The following is a 17,646-nucleotide window of genomic DNA, read 5'->3' on the forward strand; positions in this document are numbered from 1 at the left end:
ACAGGTTATGATCTTATGGACAATTTTTTGCTTCGCTGTGCTGCTCCCCAGATTGCAGTTCCACTGAGATACATATTTAATTGGTCACTGGAAAAGGGGATGTTTGCAAATGTATGAAAGCATGCGAAACTGTGTACTATTCCGAAAGACTGCAAAGAACCCATTACTCCTGACAATAGTCAACCAATTAGTCTGCTCCATACACTCAGTAAGATATTGGAGGGTATTGTGAGTAGACAAATATGGGAGTACATGGAAAATAATGATCTGATTACAGCCAATCAGCATGCTTATCGCAAAAACCATTCCACTACCACTGCATTGGTTTACATGACTGACCAGTGGCTCAATGCTATGGATAATGGCAAGTTTGTGGGTGTACTATTTTTAGATTTCAGTGCAGCATTTGATTTAGTGGATCATTAAATAATTTTGACAAAATTAATGCATTATGGTTTTAAGGAGATAGCATTGAATTGGGTATAGTCATATCTAACTGACAGGAAACAGTCCACCTATATCAATGGTTCATTCTCTTCCCCTCATGTTAAACTGTGGAATACCGCAGGGCAGCTGCCTTGGGCCACTTCTTTATTTAATATATACCAACGCCCTTCCCTATGCCTTACCTGAAACTCAAGCTACTATATTTGCAGATGATACTACAATTTATGCAGCAAGACAATCGGTTCAACAGGTACAGCAAGCTTTACAAGGAGATTTGGAGAATATCAGGGAGTGGGTTTGCCAGAACAAACTTGTTTTAAACACCAAGAAAACCAAAGTTATGTTGGTCTGTTCCACTAGGAAAAGGCCAAAACAGCATGGGATACAATTAAGTATGGGAGGAGTACAAAGTGAAGAAGTGGCAGAAACCAAACTATTAAGAGTGCAGCTAGACAACTGCTTATCATGGTCGTCTCAAATAACTCATCTATGTAAAAAAAAATATTAAAACAGCATGCATAATCAGAAGGATAGCTAAATATTTACCAGGAAAAATTCTTAAGCAAATAACACAAGCATTAATTGAGAGTCAGGTGAACTACTGTTCTGTGGTCTGGGGAAATGCATCATCAAGTGAAGTTAGGAGGCTGCAGATTGCACAGAACAAAGCAGCAAGGATTGTTTTACGGTGGAGATATGGTTCTTCTCTTGCAGTCATGCGCAATGTTCTTGGTTGGTCATCAATCGACAAGATAATTAAAAAAACATACTTATTTTATTTCATAATATACATCATTTAAAACGGCCAAGTTCTATTCACAATGGTAATCAGTTGGTAAGAGACAGACATTCAGTAAATACTAGGAATAGATTGTCCACCATCTATGCGTTATCCAGACAGAAAAGAGAAATAGGCAAAAGAACATTTCGATTTAGAGCAATAAAGAAATTGAATAAATTAACTGAGCAAACCAGAAACCTTTCAATATATTAATTTAAATATAATACACAGAAATGTTGTGGGATTACAGTAGATGAAGAATCAATATTTTTTAGATTGAGTATTTCTTGGTTCATTATGTTAGTATATTATGTATGTTTGTAATAGTGTGTTATATGTGAAAATGTGTTCGTATATAAATTGTATTTTAATGTTTAAGGACTCTTGGAAGATTAGTCCAAATAGGGACTAAAAGAGATCCAAATCAAATCAAGCTGAAAAAATCTAAGAAAGATGGCAGCTGTATTACTGTCCCGTGTGCTCCCTCTCCGGCCTCTAGGTCGCCAAAATGCTCGTTTATGGCGCACACCTGTCACCAGCGTTGCATGCATTTGTTCATAATGACACTCACCTGGACTCCATCACCTCCTTGATTACCTGCCCTTTATGTCACTCCCTTTGGTTTCTTCCCCAGTCGTCATTGTTTCTGTTTCTTGTCGGTGCGCTGTTTGGGTTTCTTGTTTTGTTTATTTATTTATTAAATGTATTCACTCCCTGAACTTGCATCCCGACTCTCAACGTACAACGTTACAATTACCTCTCTTAACCTTTTCCTTGTGTAAATGCTCCCATTATTTTGGGTTAATCGAGGAGAAAGAGAACAACATTTTAGTCAAATGCAAACTCCGCAAAGACAGCGTTGATTTCTTCGTCCAGAAACACATAAAACCTGATCAAGCTTCTGGAGGTTGTGCACAAAGGCCCAAAGCTGGTAGCCAAAGTTCCATAAATGTGTGAAAGAGGAGAAATCTATAAACAAAGATGCATAAATAATATTTCCAATTTCTAATGAAATTTCCATATAAACAATCAAAATGTCTGATAAATGCATTTCAAAACATCAATAATGACATTAACATATTCTGAACAAAAATATAAACGCAACATGAAACAATTTCCAAGATTTTACTGAGTTACAGTTCATAGAAGGAAATCAGTCAATTGAAATACATTCATTAGGACCTAATCTATGGATTTCACGACTGGGCAGGGGCGCAGCCATGGGTGGGCCTGGTAGGGCATAGGCCCACCCACTGGAGAGCCAAACCCAACCAGTCAGAATACGTTTTTTTTCTTCCCCACAAAAAGGGCTTTATTACAGACATAAATACTCCTCAGCGCCGCGGTTGTGAGGCCAGTTGGATGTACTGCCAAATTCTTTAAAACAACTTATTGTTGTAGAGAAATTAACATTAATTTATCTGGCAACAGCTCTGTTGGACATTCCTGCAGTCAGCATGCCAATTGCCCACTCCCTCAAAACTTGAGACATCTGTGGCATTGTGTTGTGTGACAAAAGTGCAAATTTTAGTGTGGCCTTTTATTGCCCCCCGCACAAGGTGCACCTGTGTAATGATACTGCTGTTTAATCAGCTTCTTGATATGCCACACCTGTCAGGTGAATGGATTATCTTGGCAAAGGAGAAATGCTCACTAACAGTGATATAAACTAATTTGTACACAACATTTGAGAGAAATAAGCTTTTTGTGCATATGGAACATTTTATGGATCTTCTATTTCAGCTCATGACAAATGAGACCCACACTTTACATGATGCGTTTATATTTTTGTTCAGTATGTATTGCTAAGAATGTGAGAGTAGGGTGACTCCCCTAGCAGGTCTCAAACCCAGGCCACCAATACCAAACACCCTAACCACTGTCCTAATAAGGATATCTGTAGGGCATGTGCTTATTGGGACAGTGTAGTTAGGCCCTGTCTAGAAGAAAACCTAACCCAATATTTCCCAAACTCGGTTCTAGGTACCCCAAGGGCTGCACGTGTTGGTTTTTGCCTAGGCATTACACAGCTGATTCAAATGATCAAAGCTTGATAATTAGATGATTATTTGAATCAGCTGTGTAGTGCTAGGGAAAAAACCAAAAGGTGCAGCCCTTGGGGTACCTAGGACCGAGTTTGGGAAACACTACCCTAACCCCTCCTTCCTACAGTAGGCACTAGTGTAGATCTGAAACAACTTGATAGGTGTAAGCAATAGGGTGAATACACTTTTAAGTAAATCTCAGCTCTGTTAAAAGTACACTCAAGAAAATAGTTTATTGATCATAGTGATTCAGGAGTATCATTAAAACAGGTTGATATGCCCCACCAAAATTACACAACTATACGGAAAGCCCTTAAATTGTTGAAATAAGTTAATCAAATCAATGATGAGAGAATAGCCAGATTAACTGATACCTGACATGGACATGGTGGCGTAGCAGAAGGCTCAGAATACCATGAACCAAGAGGTTGTGACTTTAAATCATAGGTGAGGACATGTTGAAGAATAATTACTGTATAAATGAACATGCACAATGCTATCGTGTGTCAAATGCGTAAGTTTAAAAGACTGTATGTTAAAAACTATCCCTCGCCAACAGACATGAACGGATCAGTGGTTCATCAATCAGGGCATTGATTGGCTTGGCAACAGTGATGTGTAAAGACATTTGTTTGGGACACATACATGCTCTTGCAACGTTCCTGTAAAAGTTGTCTAGAACATTAATATCTTATGTTCTGAGAACATGACAACGATGTTCTGTGTAATGTATGTTTGGTGGGACATTGAAGGAATATTTTCTTAACCCTCAGAAAACTGGACAAAGGATTGTTCTTGCAATATTCTCATGAAACATGTCTAGAACATTCATATTTTTTATTCTGAGAACATGGCAACCCTGTTACGTGTATGTTTGGTGGGATGTTGATGGAATATTCTTCTAACCTACAGAAAACTGGAAACACAAAAGTTATTGCAACGTTCCCATCAAATATGTCTAGAACATTAATATCTTATGTTCTGAGAACATGGCATCTATGTTCTGTGTATGTTTAGGGGGACGTTGATGGAATATTCTCCTAACCCTCAGAAAACTGGACACATGAATGTTCTTGCAACGTTCCCATGAAATGTATCTGTAACAATATCTTAAGTTCTGTGAACCATCTTCTGAGAAAATTCTATTTGACATTAAGGGAATGGTCTCTTGGAAACTTTCCTTGCACATCACGGGAACATTTCTATGAAAACGTTAGTTAATGACCTAATGAGACTGAAGGGAACATTCTCCAAAGTTGTGGGTAGAGACCAGGCTGGAGTGTGAAAGAGAGAGATTGTGTGGGGGTGGAGAGAGGTGTTTGTGAGTTGTGTGCCCACTTGGGTTTGTATAAGTTTATGTTTTTCTTGGTTTTTCAGTTAAGAGAGCAAGACATGTTTGTTATTTCAGTACATGTCACTAGCTGTGTACAGTATCTCATCTGAAAGGAAAAATAACCAGCATGAATAATGTTACTGTGTCTGTATGCCTCCGTTTCCATCCTTCCATTTCCTCTTCTTTTGTCCCATCCTCCCAACCAGCTCTCTCCACATTTAAATGTACATCTATGTTTTCTCAAGTCATGAAAAGTAAAGCTTTCGCTGTGTGAACCCGTTTTTCCTTTTTTGACAATGGGGCTCTTGAAAGCCAAAAGGCTGCAGTATTCTATTTTTACAAGTTATGCCCTCAGAGATACATTTGTGGGCAGAGGGATCCTCTGAAGTTTGTTTAAGAGGATTCGTGGGAGTGTGTTCTCAAAGCTCATAGGGCTGGAGACTACACAATCAGTAGTGTTCATGAAGATTTTATTCTGGTGTCACTCCAATGACTATCACTGGCACAGATTACCAAACTCAAACACAAAATCCACCACAAAGACACAGACACAACGCCATTTAATGACCAGTCAGACATGGACATCATGGGTACTACCTATCTGAACATGCGTGTAGTGAGAATTTAAGACCCTCCTTACGTTTGATGATACCATTAAATGAAGCACAAGACTGCTGTTTATGGTAACTCAAGCCTTTTGAAATGTAACTCACCATGTGGAACAATTCTGGAATCATAAAGATGTAAGAGGATCTGAAGATGAATGTTTAATGAGTGTCACGCTCACAGCATGCATCCAGATCCAACCTACCCCTGATCCTGATGCCTGGATAAAGGTTTGAATAACACCTATGTATCTGCTCACGTTATACAGTACAATATACAGAGTAGACCCACGGAATATGGTGTTAACGTGTCATTTCCTTATTTTGCAAGTCAAATGAAATTCCACAATTCTTGTACAAAGCATTTGTACGATCATATTATTTGTTACCCTCTTTGGCAGGGCTGTTCCCAAATAACCTTAGGTATTTGAGGGATTAAAAATAAAACATATCTATAACATTGATGCTATATTTGATAATTGATCGGGAAAAGAGCTAGGGATGATGTACAATGATTCTGGATACAGCCATTTGTGAACATAAGACATATCGGCGTGCCACTACACACCTAAAACAATCTGAATGTGCAAAACTACTGACACTGAACCAGTGCCGGCGAGCCATGATACTAACACAGTACTAACACTCAAACAGAGTGCCCCAAAACACTGACATACTACACAGACCATGGGCTCTTCATGTGTAAACATCATACAAACGCGTCATTAAACAGTCCACTCCAAAGCAAAACACCTGCTGACACAATGTCTTCAAATAAGATTGATATTACCCCTTCCCCCGTCCCACCCCTCCATAACACAACTTCCATTTCAATTCTATACACCTTTACATATTACAGTGTGATTTAAAATTCATATTGACACATTGTTCCACTGAAGTACCGACTGAGTTTTTGCTGCTCAACTGAATGTGCTGAGCATAAAAGCAGTGCTGTCAACCTATAAATATGGCGACCATCTTGGATAGTCTTCACCAGCATAGGCATAATAGATGTCCTCTATCCAGCCTTCAAACACAATGCAAAAATGAACAAGTCATCTCATTCTGTCCACAACAAGTCTTTTCAGGGGTCACCTGTTAAGGTACCATGCTCAGCCCCAATGGATGCCGGGAAGAGACAGGGCGTCATCTCTCAGTTCTTAGTTCTGATTGGCTCTCTCTATACAGAGAAAACAAAAAAACGAAGAGAACAAAAAATACTCCAAAATAAGAGTTGCAAGATAAAAAAACCTCTTCAGCGATCTCCAGTGTTTCACACGTCTGTGTTTCAGTAGTCTTCTCCACTTCAAGAGGAGCCAGTCAGTCTGGATGAGGGCCCTCTTTATCAGTCTTGTCAGCTTAGTAGTCTGTCCCTCCCAGTCCCATCGCTTCTCTTTCTCTCGCCTTCTCTCCATCTCCATCTCACCCTCTCCTGCTGGTGCACTGGTCCTGTGGTCTTTAGAGGTGAGAGGATGTGGAGAAGCACAGCTTCAGGGTGTAGGGGTTAGAGCCATCTGGAAAAGATCAGACACACGAGGTTACACACCTACTACACACACACTCACACATATCTCTACACATAAACAAACACACATGATCATATGGCATGCCCACACACGTGCACACTCTGCTGGGGACATTGGCAGGGAGAATTCTGAAGACGGGAGCGTTAAGTCCGGTCTGGGAAGAGAAAAGGTGTGCAGCAGATGGTACAGACTCCTGTCCTAGTGTGCTCCCTCTATCTCACTTCAAGCACACACACGCACACACACACATCTAATCTCCCTCTCTGATAGCGACTGATTCCACAGGGCCAGGCTGAAACACCTGTGGTGCCAACCAACACAGACAGGAGAAATAATGTCAAAAACAACCACCTGCTGCTAGAACAGACAGCATTGACAGCTTTCTCCCCTTTGGATTTTATAACATGTCCCTCATGCTATTTCACCCATGAAAAATATATTTATTATCTTCAGTTCTTCATGTAAGTTTAGTCTGAATCCAATTTTATGTGCATTTCTCCGACTGTATGTGGCACTATCCGTTATCCTGCTGAGAGCGACTACTAACGGTGGAGGCCATCTGGTCACTTACTTGGTATTCTGATCTGGTAGTGGTTTAGGACGGTCAAGACCTCGACAGCGTGTGTCTTGGAGTCAAACTCTAACAAGCCAGAAATGGTTTTGGAGGAGGCTGACAAGAAGAGAGGAGAAAAGGACAACTTAAGTATGACGGTACACTTAACTCCTTCAACAGCCGAACACACACAAATGGAAAAAGTAAAAAGAAAAAGCCCAAACTTACGCTTTGCATCAAACATCTTGAACTTGGTGAAACCTGGCACATCATGCTCTGAGCATAACTGTAAAAAAAGAACAGCTGAGATAAAGGTTGTTGTGAGACAATACTTCTGTTCTAACCACAACCACAAGGTGGATCTCTTTAGTCTCGGTCAAACCACAAAAATCTTTGACAGTGAGTGACAGGCAGAACCATCAGCGGTGGTCTTCTTCTATGCAAGCTATTTTAATTGTGCAGCAAAAGAGTAGCAGGCTAATTTCACCTCTTAGCCCTATTGACAAAATATTAGATATGCACCTTCATTCCAACCACATACCCAAGATCCAGCTGGGCCCCTGAAATGTAGGGGGAGGGGCTTGTAATAGTTCAGCACACAGGATGAGTCCATGCTAAACGTTACCCCATACGGACCTCAGAAACCCTTCCCATTACCCTACCCTGTCATCCCAGCCATACCCTCAGCAGCTGGTACTTTCAGATGCCAGGAGGGATTTGCAGTAGTGCAGTACAAAGGATGGACTTCTGGGAGTTAATCATTACCGTACTCCCTACATCCCGTCCCCTAGCCTTGACCTTCAACCCCTCTGTTCAGGCCTCTGCTCACACCCTCTCCACCATAGACCTTATCACAGCCCTACCCTCAGTAGCTGGTCCTCTGAGATGCAGGGGGGGACGTTGTAGTAGTGCAACACACAGGAGGGTGGCTGGATGATGTTCTTGGAGGCCTGGCCTTGGCTGGTGAAGCGGTTGTTCCTGGTCATGGCAAAGTCCTTATAGCTGCTGCTGCCGTCCTCCAGCTCAAACACCTGGCTGGGGATGACCGCATGCTGCTTGGACACACTGGAGAGGGGGAGATGAGAGGGGGAGAGGAGAGGGGGAGAGGAAAGGAGAGGGGGAGATGAGAGGGGGAGATGAGGGGGAGAGGGGAGAGGAGAGGAGAGGAGAGGGGGAGAGGAGAGAGGGAGAGGAGAGGGGGAGATGAGAGAGGGAGATGAGAGGGGGAGAGGAGAGGAGAGGGGGAGAGGAGAGGAGAGGAGAGGAGAGGGGGAGATGAGAGAGAGAGAGAGAGAGAGAGAGAGAAAAGGAGGAAGAGAGAAATGGAGAGGGAGGGAGTTGAAGTCCAGGTCCAAAAGGCTCCTTAACAACTTCTACCCCCAAGCCATAAGACTACTGAACAATTCATTAAATGGTCACGCAGACTATTTACATTGTTTTTACAATGCTGCTACTCGCTGTTTATTATCTATGTATAGTCACTTGACCCCTACCTACATGTACAAATGACCTCGACTAACCTGTACCCCCACACATTGATTCTGTACCGGTAATTGGATTTGATAACAGAGAAAGAGTAATAAGATACTAGTAGACAATAATATTAATTACGTGGTTGAATACTGCAGGTCCTAAGCTTCCCTCTAATGTACTAACAAGGACACTCACCAGACATTGAGCCTCTTGCCAAACACCTTGATGCTGTTGAGGTGAGTGATGGCCCTGTCCACTGCATACTCATCCCCCATCTCTACTAGGGCAGTGCCTGGGACACTCTTCATGAACTTTACCTGCCACACACACAGTTTCAGACATTATGTGCATAGCAATCCTCAAATAGATTCCCGCACCTTCAGCTACACCTACTTCAAACAGAAATACTTCAAACAGAATAACACACACTGCCCCCCCCCTCTCCCCCCAAAAAGATAAAAGAAATGTTCATTCACAGACAAACTACCACAACACACACACGGATGCCCTTAAGTTCCTCCTCAGGTGGGCCCCCCTGCCGACCTTTTCAATGTTGCCATAGAGACAGAAGAGGTTGAAGATGCGGGTGCAGTTCATCTTGGCGGGGTGCAGGCCGCTCACCATGGCGACAGAGCTGGAGCCGTGGTTGTAGGAGGAACTCTGGGGCAGGGGGTAGGCCACCACCTCTGGGATGTCGTGGGAGCTCAGCTTGTACCTGCTGTTCCCTGGGAGAGGCAGCAGGGGGCAGTGTGACCCTGGAATACATAACACAAGGGGAAAGGAGGAGCTGGGGTTACAACTTTCACTTCCACCTGGGTTGTGCTCAGTAGGCATGAAACGGGGAAAACATTTTGAAACCATGGAGATCAGCTACTACTTTCTTGTCCCGTTCGGTCCTCATGAACACAACCCTGATGGTGAAAGGAGTGTGGAGGTGGGTTCTATTTTTTCTCTACTAGCCTCTTGGGAGGTCTCTACTCCTCTCACCTTCAGATATGGTTGAAAATCTACACCCTCCAGCTGAGTAGGGGTGTGTGGGAAGTGTGGATAATGTAGAACTCTGTGTGGATAATATGGAAGTCTGTGTGGATAATGTAGCAGTCTGTGTGGATAGTGTGGATAATGAAGCAGTATGTGTGGATAATGTAGCAGTATGTGTGGATAGTGTGGATAATGTAGCAGTCTGTGTGGATAGTGTGGATAATGTAGCAGTCTGTGTGGATGATGTAGCAGTCTGTGTGGATAGTGTGGATAATGTAGCAGTCTGTGTGGATAGTGTGGATAATGTAGCCGTCTCTGTGGATAGTGTGGATAATGTAGCAGTCTGTGTGGATAGTGTGGATAATGTAGCAGTATGTGTGGATAGTGTGGATAATGTAGCAGTCTGTGTGGATAGTGTGGATAACGTAGCAGTATGTGTGGATAGTGTGGATAATGTAGCAGTATGTGTGGATAGTGTGGATAATGTAGCAGTATGTGTGGATAGTGTGGATAATGTAGCAGTATGTGTGGATAGTGTGGATAATGTAGCAGTATGTGTGGATAGTGTGGATAATGTAGCAGTATGTGTGGATAGTGTGGATAATGTAGCAGTCTGTGTGGATAATGTAGCAGTCTGTGTGGATAGTGTGGATAATGTAGCAGTATGTGTGGATAATGTAGCAGTATGTGTGGATAGTGTGGATAATGTAGCAGTCTGTGTGGATAGTGTGGATAATGTAGCAGTCTGTGTGGATGATGTAGCAGTCTGTGTGGATAGTGTGGATAATGTAGCAGTCTGTGTGGATAGTGTGGATAATGTAGCCGTCTCTGTGGATAGTGTGGATAATGTAGCAGTCTGTGTGGATAGTGTGGATAATGTAGCAGTATGTGTGGATAGTGTGGATAATGTAGCAGTCTGTGTGGATAGTGTGGATAATGTAGCAGTATGTGTGGATAGTGTGGATAATGTAGCAGTCTATGTGGATAGTGTGGATAATGTAGCAGTATGTGTGGATAGTGTGGATAATGTAGCAGTATGTGTGGATAGTGTGGATAATGTAGCAGTATGTGTGGATAGTGTGGATAATGTAGCAGTATGTGTGGATAGTGTGGATAATGTAGCAGTCTGTGTGGATAATGTAGCAGTCTGTGTGGATAGTGTGGATAATGTAGCAGTATGTGTGGATAGTGTGGATAATGTAGCAGTATGTGTGGATAGTGTGGATAATGTAGCAGTATGTGTGGATAGTGTGGATAATGTAGCAGTCTATGTGGATAGTGTGGATAATGTAGCAGTATGTGTGGATAGTGTGGATAATGTAGCAGTATGTGTGGATAGTGGGGATAATGTAGCAGTCTATGTGGATAGTGTGGATAATGTAACAGTATGTGTGGATAGTGTGGATAATGTAGCAGTATGTGTGGATAGTGTGGATAATGTAGCAGTCTGTGTGGATAATGTAGCAGTCTGTGTGGATAGTGTGGATAATGTAGCAGTATGTGTGGATAGTGTGGATAATGTAGCAGTATGTGTGGATAGTGTGGATAATGTAGCAGTATGTGTGGATAGTGTGGATAATGTAGCAGTATGTGTGGATAGTGTGGATAATGTAGCAGTATGTGTAGATAGTGTGGATAATGTAGCAGTCTATGTGGATAGTGTGGATAATGTAGCAGTATGTGTGGATAGTGTGGATAATGTAGCAGTCTGTGTGGATAGTGTGGATAATGTAGCAGTCTGTGTGGATAGTGTGGATAATGTAGCAGTCTATGTGGATAGTGTGGATAATGTAGCAGTATGTGTGGATAGTGTAGATAATGTAGCAGTATGTGTGGATAGTGTGGATAATGTAGCAGTCTGTGTGGATAGTGTGGATAATGTAGCAGTCTGTGTGGATAGTGTGGATAATGTAGCAGTATGTGTGGATAGTGTGGATAATGTAGCAGTCTATGTGGATAGTGTGGATAATGTAGCAGTATGTGTGGATAGTGTGGATAATGTAGCAGTATGTGTGACATAGAGACAAAGGAGGCTGATATTTCTTTATTTAACCTTCATTTTTATCAGAGAGTCATACTGAGACCAAGGTCTATTTTACAGATGAACCCTGAATTACATAAACTACAGAAAATAGACGCACCAAATATAAATACAAAATGCAAGCAGAAAGAAAAAAATACACATTCATCAGAAATAAGTTCCTCAATCAGCCTTCTGAATTACACTACGGGGGACCAGTACGTGGAAAAAAATGTATGAAATGTATGCATTCACTACTGTAAGTCGCTCTGGATAAGAGCATCTGCTAAATGACTAAAATGTAAAATGTAAATGAATTTAAGAACATTTAGAAGATCTTTCCACAAACAAGGTGCACGAAAACTAAAAGCTGTACTCAGTAGAGACCAAAGGAGTTCCAGAGTTAACCATCCCTGAGACTGGGGGTGGGAACTCATGTCTAAAGTTCAGTAATGATGTTAGGTACAGTGGGACTTTTTGTAAAAGGGCTTTTTAAATGAAAACATAGCTATGTATCAACCTGCGTGACATCAAAGAGGGATATGGTTGGCACACTGAGTAATAGGGTAGTGTTTTGGTGCTGGGGTTAGGAGGGGGGATCTTACCGTATCCGTTGTCTCCGTAAGAGGACGGGTGCTCCCCTAGTATGGCCTGTCTCTGCCTGCCCTTCCCACGCTCTGAAACATCAACACATTGACAGCATAGGGAGAGAGTATGAGGAAAATGGCTCTGGGCTACACATTCAAATAGGAGCTATTCAAATAGACATGCTGATAAAAAGGTCATTGGAGGTCAATAAGCATAATATAATTAGAGAAGCGACAGAAGACCTGTGACATTACAGGTGAGTCTGAATACACTGGTGATACCCCAAGTCTGTCGACATTTAACATTCATTTACAAGTTCACATAGTAACAGTACTATAGTCATTAGCCAACATATGGAACAAACGCTATTGATTAACACACGTTAGAATATAAATCCTGGTAATACTGTGCATTAGAAGGACTTCAATGCATCCACAGTTGTACCTTTACCATGCATTAGTACTATGTTGTACTATTTGAACAGTAGTACTATGTTGTACTATTACATACAGAGAGAAGGAGACACCAATACATGTAGGCCTAAAGTAGGTCTACTGTTAATCACGATGGCAATTTACTTTACTAAATACAATTTACATCCTTCAGCAAGGAACAGTGGAGAGAAGATTCAAAAATAGAAAGAAAAAACAAAGGACACATTTTAAACAGGGGGGAAACATTGTTACATTTCTATACAAAGATTGGTGGAGGAACAGTACCTGAATTACATCACTAGGGTGAACAGTCAGCAACCCTCTCACTGAGGTCTTGGCTTTACTGGCACAGGTTGTCTCTTTCAGCACAAGTGAAACAACATCAACCTGTGTTGCATCATCAGATAGTCAGTTCACAACTGGCACAGAATCACAGAGAGATACATGGAGAGATCCACGGAGCGATACATGGAGAGATACATGGAGAGATACATGGAGAGATACATGGAGAGATACATGGAGGCACAGGATGGACAAAGAGCAGCTGCAGTCCCAACTGAGCCCTAAATAGAAGACTAACAATACAGTTGAAAAGATGGAAGAAACCTACTGGGCACAGAGGTCAATTCAGCATCTAAATGACGTTGGTTCAACCAGTGTGTCCCCAGTGGGAACCGTCCATGTTCCATTAATCAGAGCTCCTGTTTTTCTACATGGAAACCCAGATAATATCACTCCAATTATTCAGTTCAATAAGTTTACCTCTACAACTGAAAATCCCCTCTATAACTTACAAGTAACACGATCTCCTTTATTAGTCAGTAATGCTCCACTACAGCTTACAGGAACCGATCTATGTAACTACTGCAGCCAGGTCAGCTCTGTGCTTGGGGGGGGGGGGTGATGCCGTGTGGTATCTACAACAGTCCCCCCAGGCCAAGGCACAGTCACACACACACTCTACTGAAATGCTGCATGGGTGTAAAATGATAAGGGGGATTATTAAGAGAGAGAGCTTTCATCAGATAGTCAAAGTGACCTTCAGTCACAGATTAGGGGCGTACAGCAGGGTTCACCGCCCTGTTTGCTGTGCCAGCGGAAGCCATCATTACCCCCCCCCCCCATCTCGCCCTATGCCTCCCTCCACAATCAGGCCTCAAACAGCATCTATTATTATACCCTGAGATCCACCCCCACCCCCCATGCCTCACAAAAACCCTCTCCTCTGCTCGTCCTCTGGGGGGGAGAAGAAGGGAAAACTATCCATCATTAACAACACCCTCGGAAAGACTGCAGACCCATGCTGTGCACTCAACCTTTATTTATCCAGGTAAAGTTACCAGAGAACAGATTTGCTTTGGCAACCATAATTCCCAGGCCAACTGGTGCACTGAGCATGATTAGCGAATGAAAGCGCTGCTTCTCTTCTTGGCTGACTTTCTCCCGTTTTTTATGGAACGGTCCGTTAGAATTTCAGTTTAAATTGCTAGTTATTTACCCCACCCAAGCTGAATGCTATTTCTTCCAAAGGAGCCAGGGGATGAGAGTCATAGCAAAGTCTCCTTGCGGAGGACTACTAGCTAAAAAGGCAGCTAATCTTCGCTGTGGGCAACAGCAATATGAACCCTGCTTTGGCTAAGGCAACTCACAGGGGACGTGATGTCACAGACAGCCTCTCTGGCTGGTCCCCATGGGATGTGAACCAGACACCATGTTGTTGCACGTAGAGCATCGCGCTCTAACGTGTTGTTCCACCATGTTGACACCTGTTCCTAAATGCCAGGGATATAGGTTCTCTATAAGGAAAGGTGCTGCAGACCGGATCACACAGTATATATATACTGATGGTGTGGGATACTTCATAACACAGCAGCTGATAGAACCATGACTTATACTTATGCTGATATACAATCCAATACCCAGTATAATAAAAGTGTGAGGGTGATTTAAAGTGAATCAAATATATGTTCCTCTCAGGTAAGCGGAGAGCGGCATGGTACTGAAGCAGTCAGTCCCGAGGTGAGGTGAGAGACGTCCACAGAGGACGCTGGAGGAATACATTTGAGTGTCCTAAGAATGACGCCACAGCAGGAGGCTAGCTCCCTCTCACTGGGCTTTCAAATGAGTTAGCATCTCGCCTGACTTCTCATTCAGCAGTCGACTATGTCCCCTGGTTCATTTGAGTAGATGGATGCACTAGGAGAAAAGGGGCTGACTTTCACAGGGCAATGCCTTTCAGATAGAGATATAACGTTTGGGTCTCTGATAGAGGGCCTCTAAGGAACTGTGACTCTCTTCATCCACACGATGTACCCCCATTAACAGTGCATTCAAGAATAGACACTCAATGTTCAGGATTTAATCTAAACAGTTCTCTCTGCTACAGTAGGCATTTCAACACATTGACACTGACAGAAATGCTATAATATAAAGTAGTTTACAGTAGAAGATAGTGTCACCTTGGTGTTTAAGTAGATTACAGAGCAGAGATTTCTTGCTTATTGTCTGACTTAAGACAGACTAGAAGACAAAGAGAGAAATACACTCATGTTCGCATGTCCAGACTAGGGATAGTATAGACTAATACATCGATATTTCTACTACTGATTATTTGGTGAGAGAATATAAAGGGTTTTAACTAGTCAGATAACTGACTGAATACGATCAGGACGCAAGCAAGAGAAGAAAATTGGTCCAGTCTATAAAGTCTAAAAGCAGCCAGTCCTCCAGCCATGAGGTGGCACTGGCGTGTTGTCCTGGGCGTGTTGATGTTGAGGTTGCATGAGGTCAGGATGAATGAGTAGTCTCTCTCCCTCTCTCTTGAGGTTTGGGTGAAGATGGATGCATGTTGCTGTGCAGGGTCAGCCTGTCGTCCATCCCTCTCTCTCTATTCCCATGGGCGGCAGGTGCAGGCTTGTGAGAGACGGATGTGAGAGTGTGTTGCTTGGAGAAGGACGCGCAGTGGGTCGGTCTTGTGTTGGCTTGGTTGACTGCAGGTCTGTGGTCCATACTGGTCCTTAACCACCTCACAATAGGGGGCGCTACAGTCACAATGATGACTTCACATAGACGGGGTGGGATGGGGGGGAGGGTAGTAAAGAGGAGTAGCCAACAACAGGCCATTTCTCTCCTCTTTTTTCAAACAGCATCTTTGCTACTATAACACTCCTCATGCAATGATACAACCACAGTGCTCTCCTCAGCCTCTGACTCAGTATCTGTCTGTCTCAAGTTAGCATATTTAGCACAGGATAATGAGAAGTATCACAATTTCTCTGTCTCATTTCAGCTGACGCAGACTAAACTCAAGACAAACAGTCCAGCTCTCTCTCTCTCTCTCCCGCTCTCTCTCTCAGCTCAGAGCATATCTATCTACAGCTTGTGGGGAATAAGAAGAGAAACAGCCACACTTCTTTGATATCCTTTCCTCTCCTGCTATTCTGTTTGCAGCCTGGGCAGATTTCAGATAAAGGGGGAGGAAAACCTGACTCTGCCCTGCAGGCTGCCCATGGACACTCTGACACAATTACAGCCCTATATGGCAGCCCATAGCCCTAACTCAGCAGCTTCTAAGAAATGAGATCACTCCATAGCCTACATATACAGAACAAGGAGCAGAATCTTACCTCTTCGGACCAGGTAAGGCTTTGTGTAGTCCCAGCTCTCGTTGTCATTTCTGATCACGTTCAAGCGAGTTGGCTATAGGAAGGAAACAACAGATATGTTGTTGCATGCTGAGGCTGATCATCAGGAAGTGTTCCGGCATTTTAAAGAAAAACTATTTGCTAAGCGTTATGTATGTGATTGTGTGTGGTGAATATAGACTTACCCTTGCATATTCGATTTTTAAGGTGCAGCAGCCGGCATAGATGTCGGCTCCATTGAGAGCAGCCTTAGCTTTCTGAGCGCACTCGATGGACTCAAATGTGAGGAGGGGCAGTTAAGGACAACAGCAACACAACCAAATAACCTCAAGCCTCAATGTACAATTACAAGTCCCCAGATAGAAGATATAAAACCTCTAAAACCATCAACAAAAACAAATCTACGCTGGTTGAATAATTTGACCTGTGGATGCCTTTTTTATGGTCACACCTTCCAACACTCACACTCTAACAGGCAGCCAGGCAACCAGCCAGCGAGCCAGCCAGCCAGCCAACCAGCTAGACAGAAAGGATATTCCACCATGGCCTGGATGCCGTTGCGTTTGAAGATGACGATGCGCATCACACTGCCTATGGGGTTGCACACTGTGTAGAGAACATCCTTGGAGACAAGAAATGGAGACACACGGAAGGCTTTAGTCAGCTCTCACCAAGGCTGCAGCTGGAAGATAAATGTTCCAATTAAAACTGCATTTCTCCCTGACACCTACAACACCGTAGACAATATACCAGGTTGTGACAAATTTGTTCACAATATTTGAGAGGTTCTGTGTGAAATTGGTGGAATAATGAGAACCAGTGTGAGACTTCATAAAGTAGGAACATCTGTGTGTCCTTAGAGTAGAGCTGATGCAAACTGGATGCAGGAACCTAAACTCAGCAACAACAACAAAAAACGTCCTCTCACTGTCAAATGTGTTTATTTTCAGCAAACTTAACATGTGTAAATATTTGTATGACCATAACAAGATTCAACAACTGAGACATAAACTGAACAAGTTCCACAGAAATGTGACTAACAGAAATGGAATAATGTGTCCCTGAACAAAGGGGGGTCAAAAAAGTAACAGTCAGTATCTGGTGAGGCCACCAGCTGCATTAACTACTGCAGTGCATCTCCTCCTCATGGACTGCTTCAGATTTGCCAGTTCTTGCTGTGAGATGTTACCCCACTCTTCCACCAAGGCACCTGCAA

The 17,646-nt window shown here is 42.8% G+C and overlaps 1 protein-coding gene across 3 annotated transcripts in view; it reads right to left on the reverse strand.

Moving 5' to 3' along the window:
* Positions 1–5,059: 5,059 nt before the first annotated feature.
* LOC115153327 (heterogeneous nuclear ribonucleoprotein L-like) overlaps positions 5,060–17,646 on the reverse strand; it is a 58,880-nt gene continuing 46,293 nt past the window's right edge. Inside the window, exons 4-13 of one of the 3 annotated variants that reach the window (XM_029698654.1) lie at positions 16,967–17,052; positions 16,616–16,712; positions 16,413–16,485; positions 12,370–12,441; positions 9,307–9,518; positions 8,959–9,080; positions 8,154–8,355; positions 7,519–7,576; positions 7,309–7,407; positions 5,060–6,725 (exon numbers count right to left, since the gene is read on the reverse strand). In XM_029698654.1, the coding sequence (XP_029554514.1) occupies positions 6,670–6,725; positions 7,309–7,407; positions 7,519–7,576; positions 8,154–8,355; positions 8,959–9,080; positions 9,307–9,518; positions 12,370–12,441; positions 16,413–16,485; positions 16,616–16,712; positions 16,967–17,052 (1,077 nt within the window). In that variant the 3' untranslated portion in view covers positions 5,060–6,669. Of the gene's footprint in view, positions 6,726–7,308; positions 7,408–7,518; positions 7,577–8,153; positions 8,356–8,958; positions 9,081–9,306; positions 9,519–12,369; positions 12,451–16,412; positions 16,486–16,615; positions 16,713–16,966; positions 17,053–17,646 lie in introns of all 3 variants that reach the window. The other 2 variants (XM_029698655.1, XM_029698653.1) reach the window with 2 other exon arrangements.

The sequence above is a fragment of the Salmo trutta genome, chromosome 18 (assembly GCF_901001165.1).
Source record: "Salmo trutta chromosome 18, fSalTru1.1, whole genome shotgun sequence".
NCBI lineage: Eukaryota > Metazoa > Chordata > Actinopteri > Salmoniformes > Salmonidae > Salmo > Salmo trutta.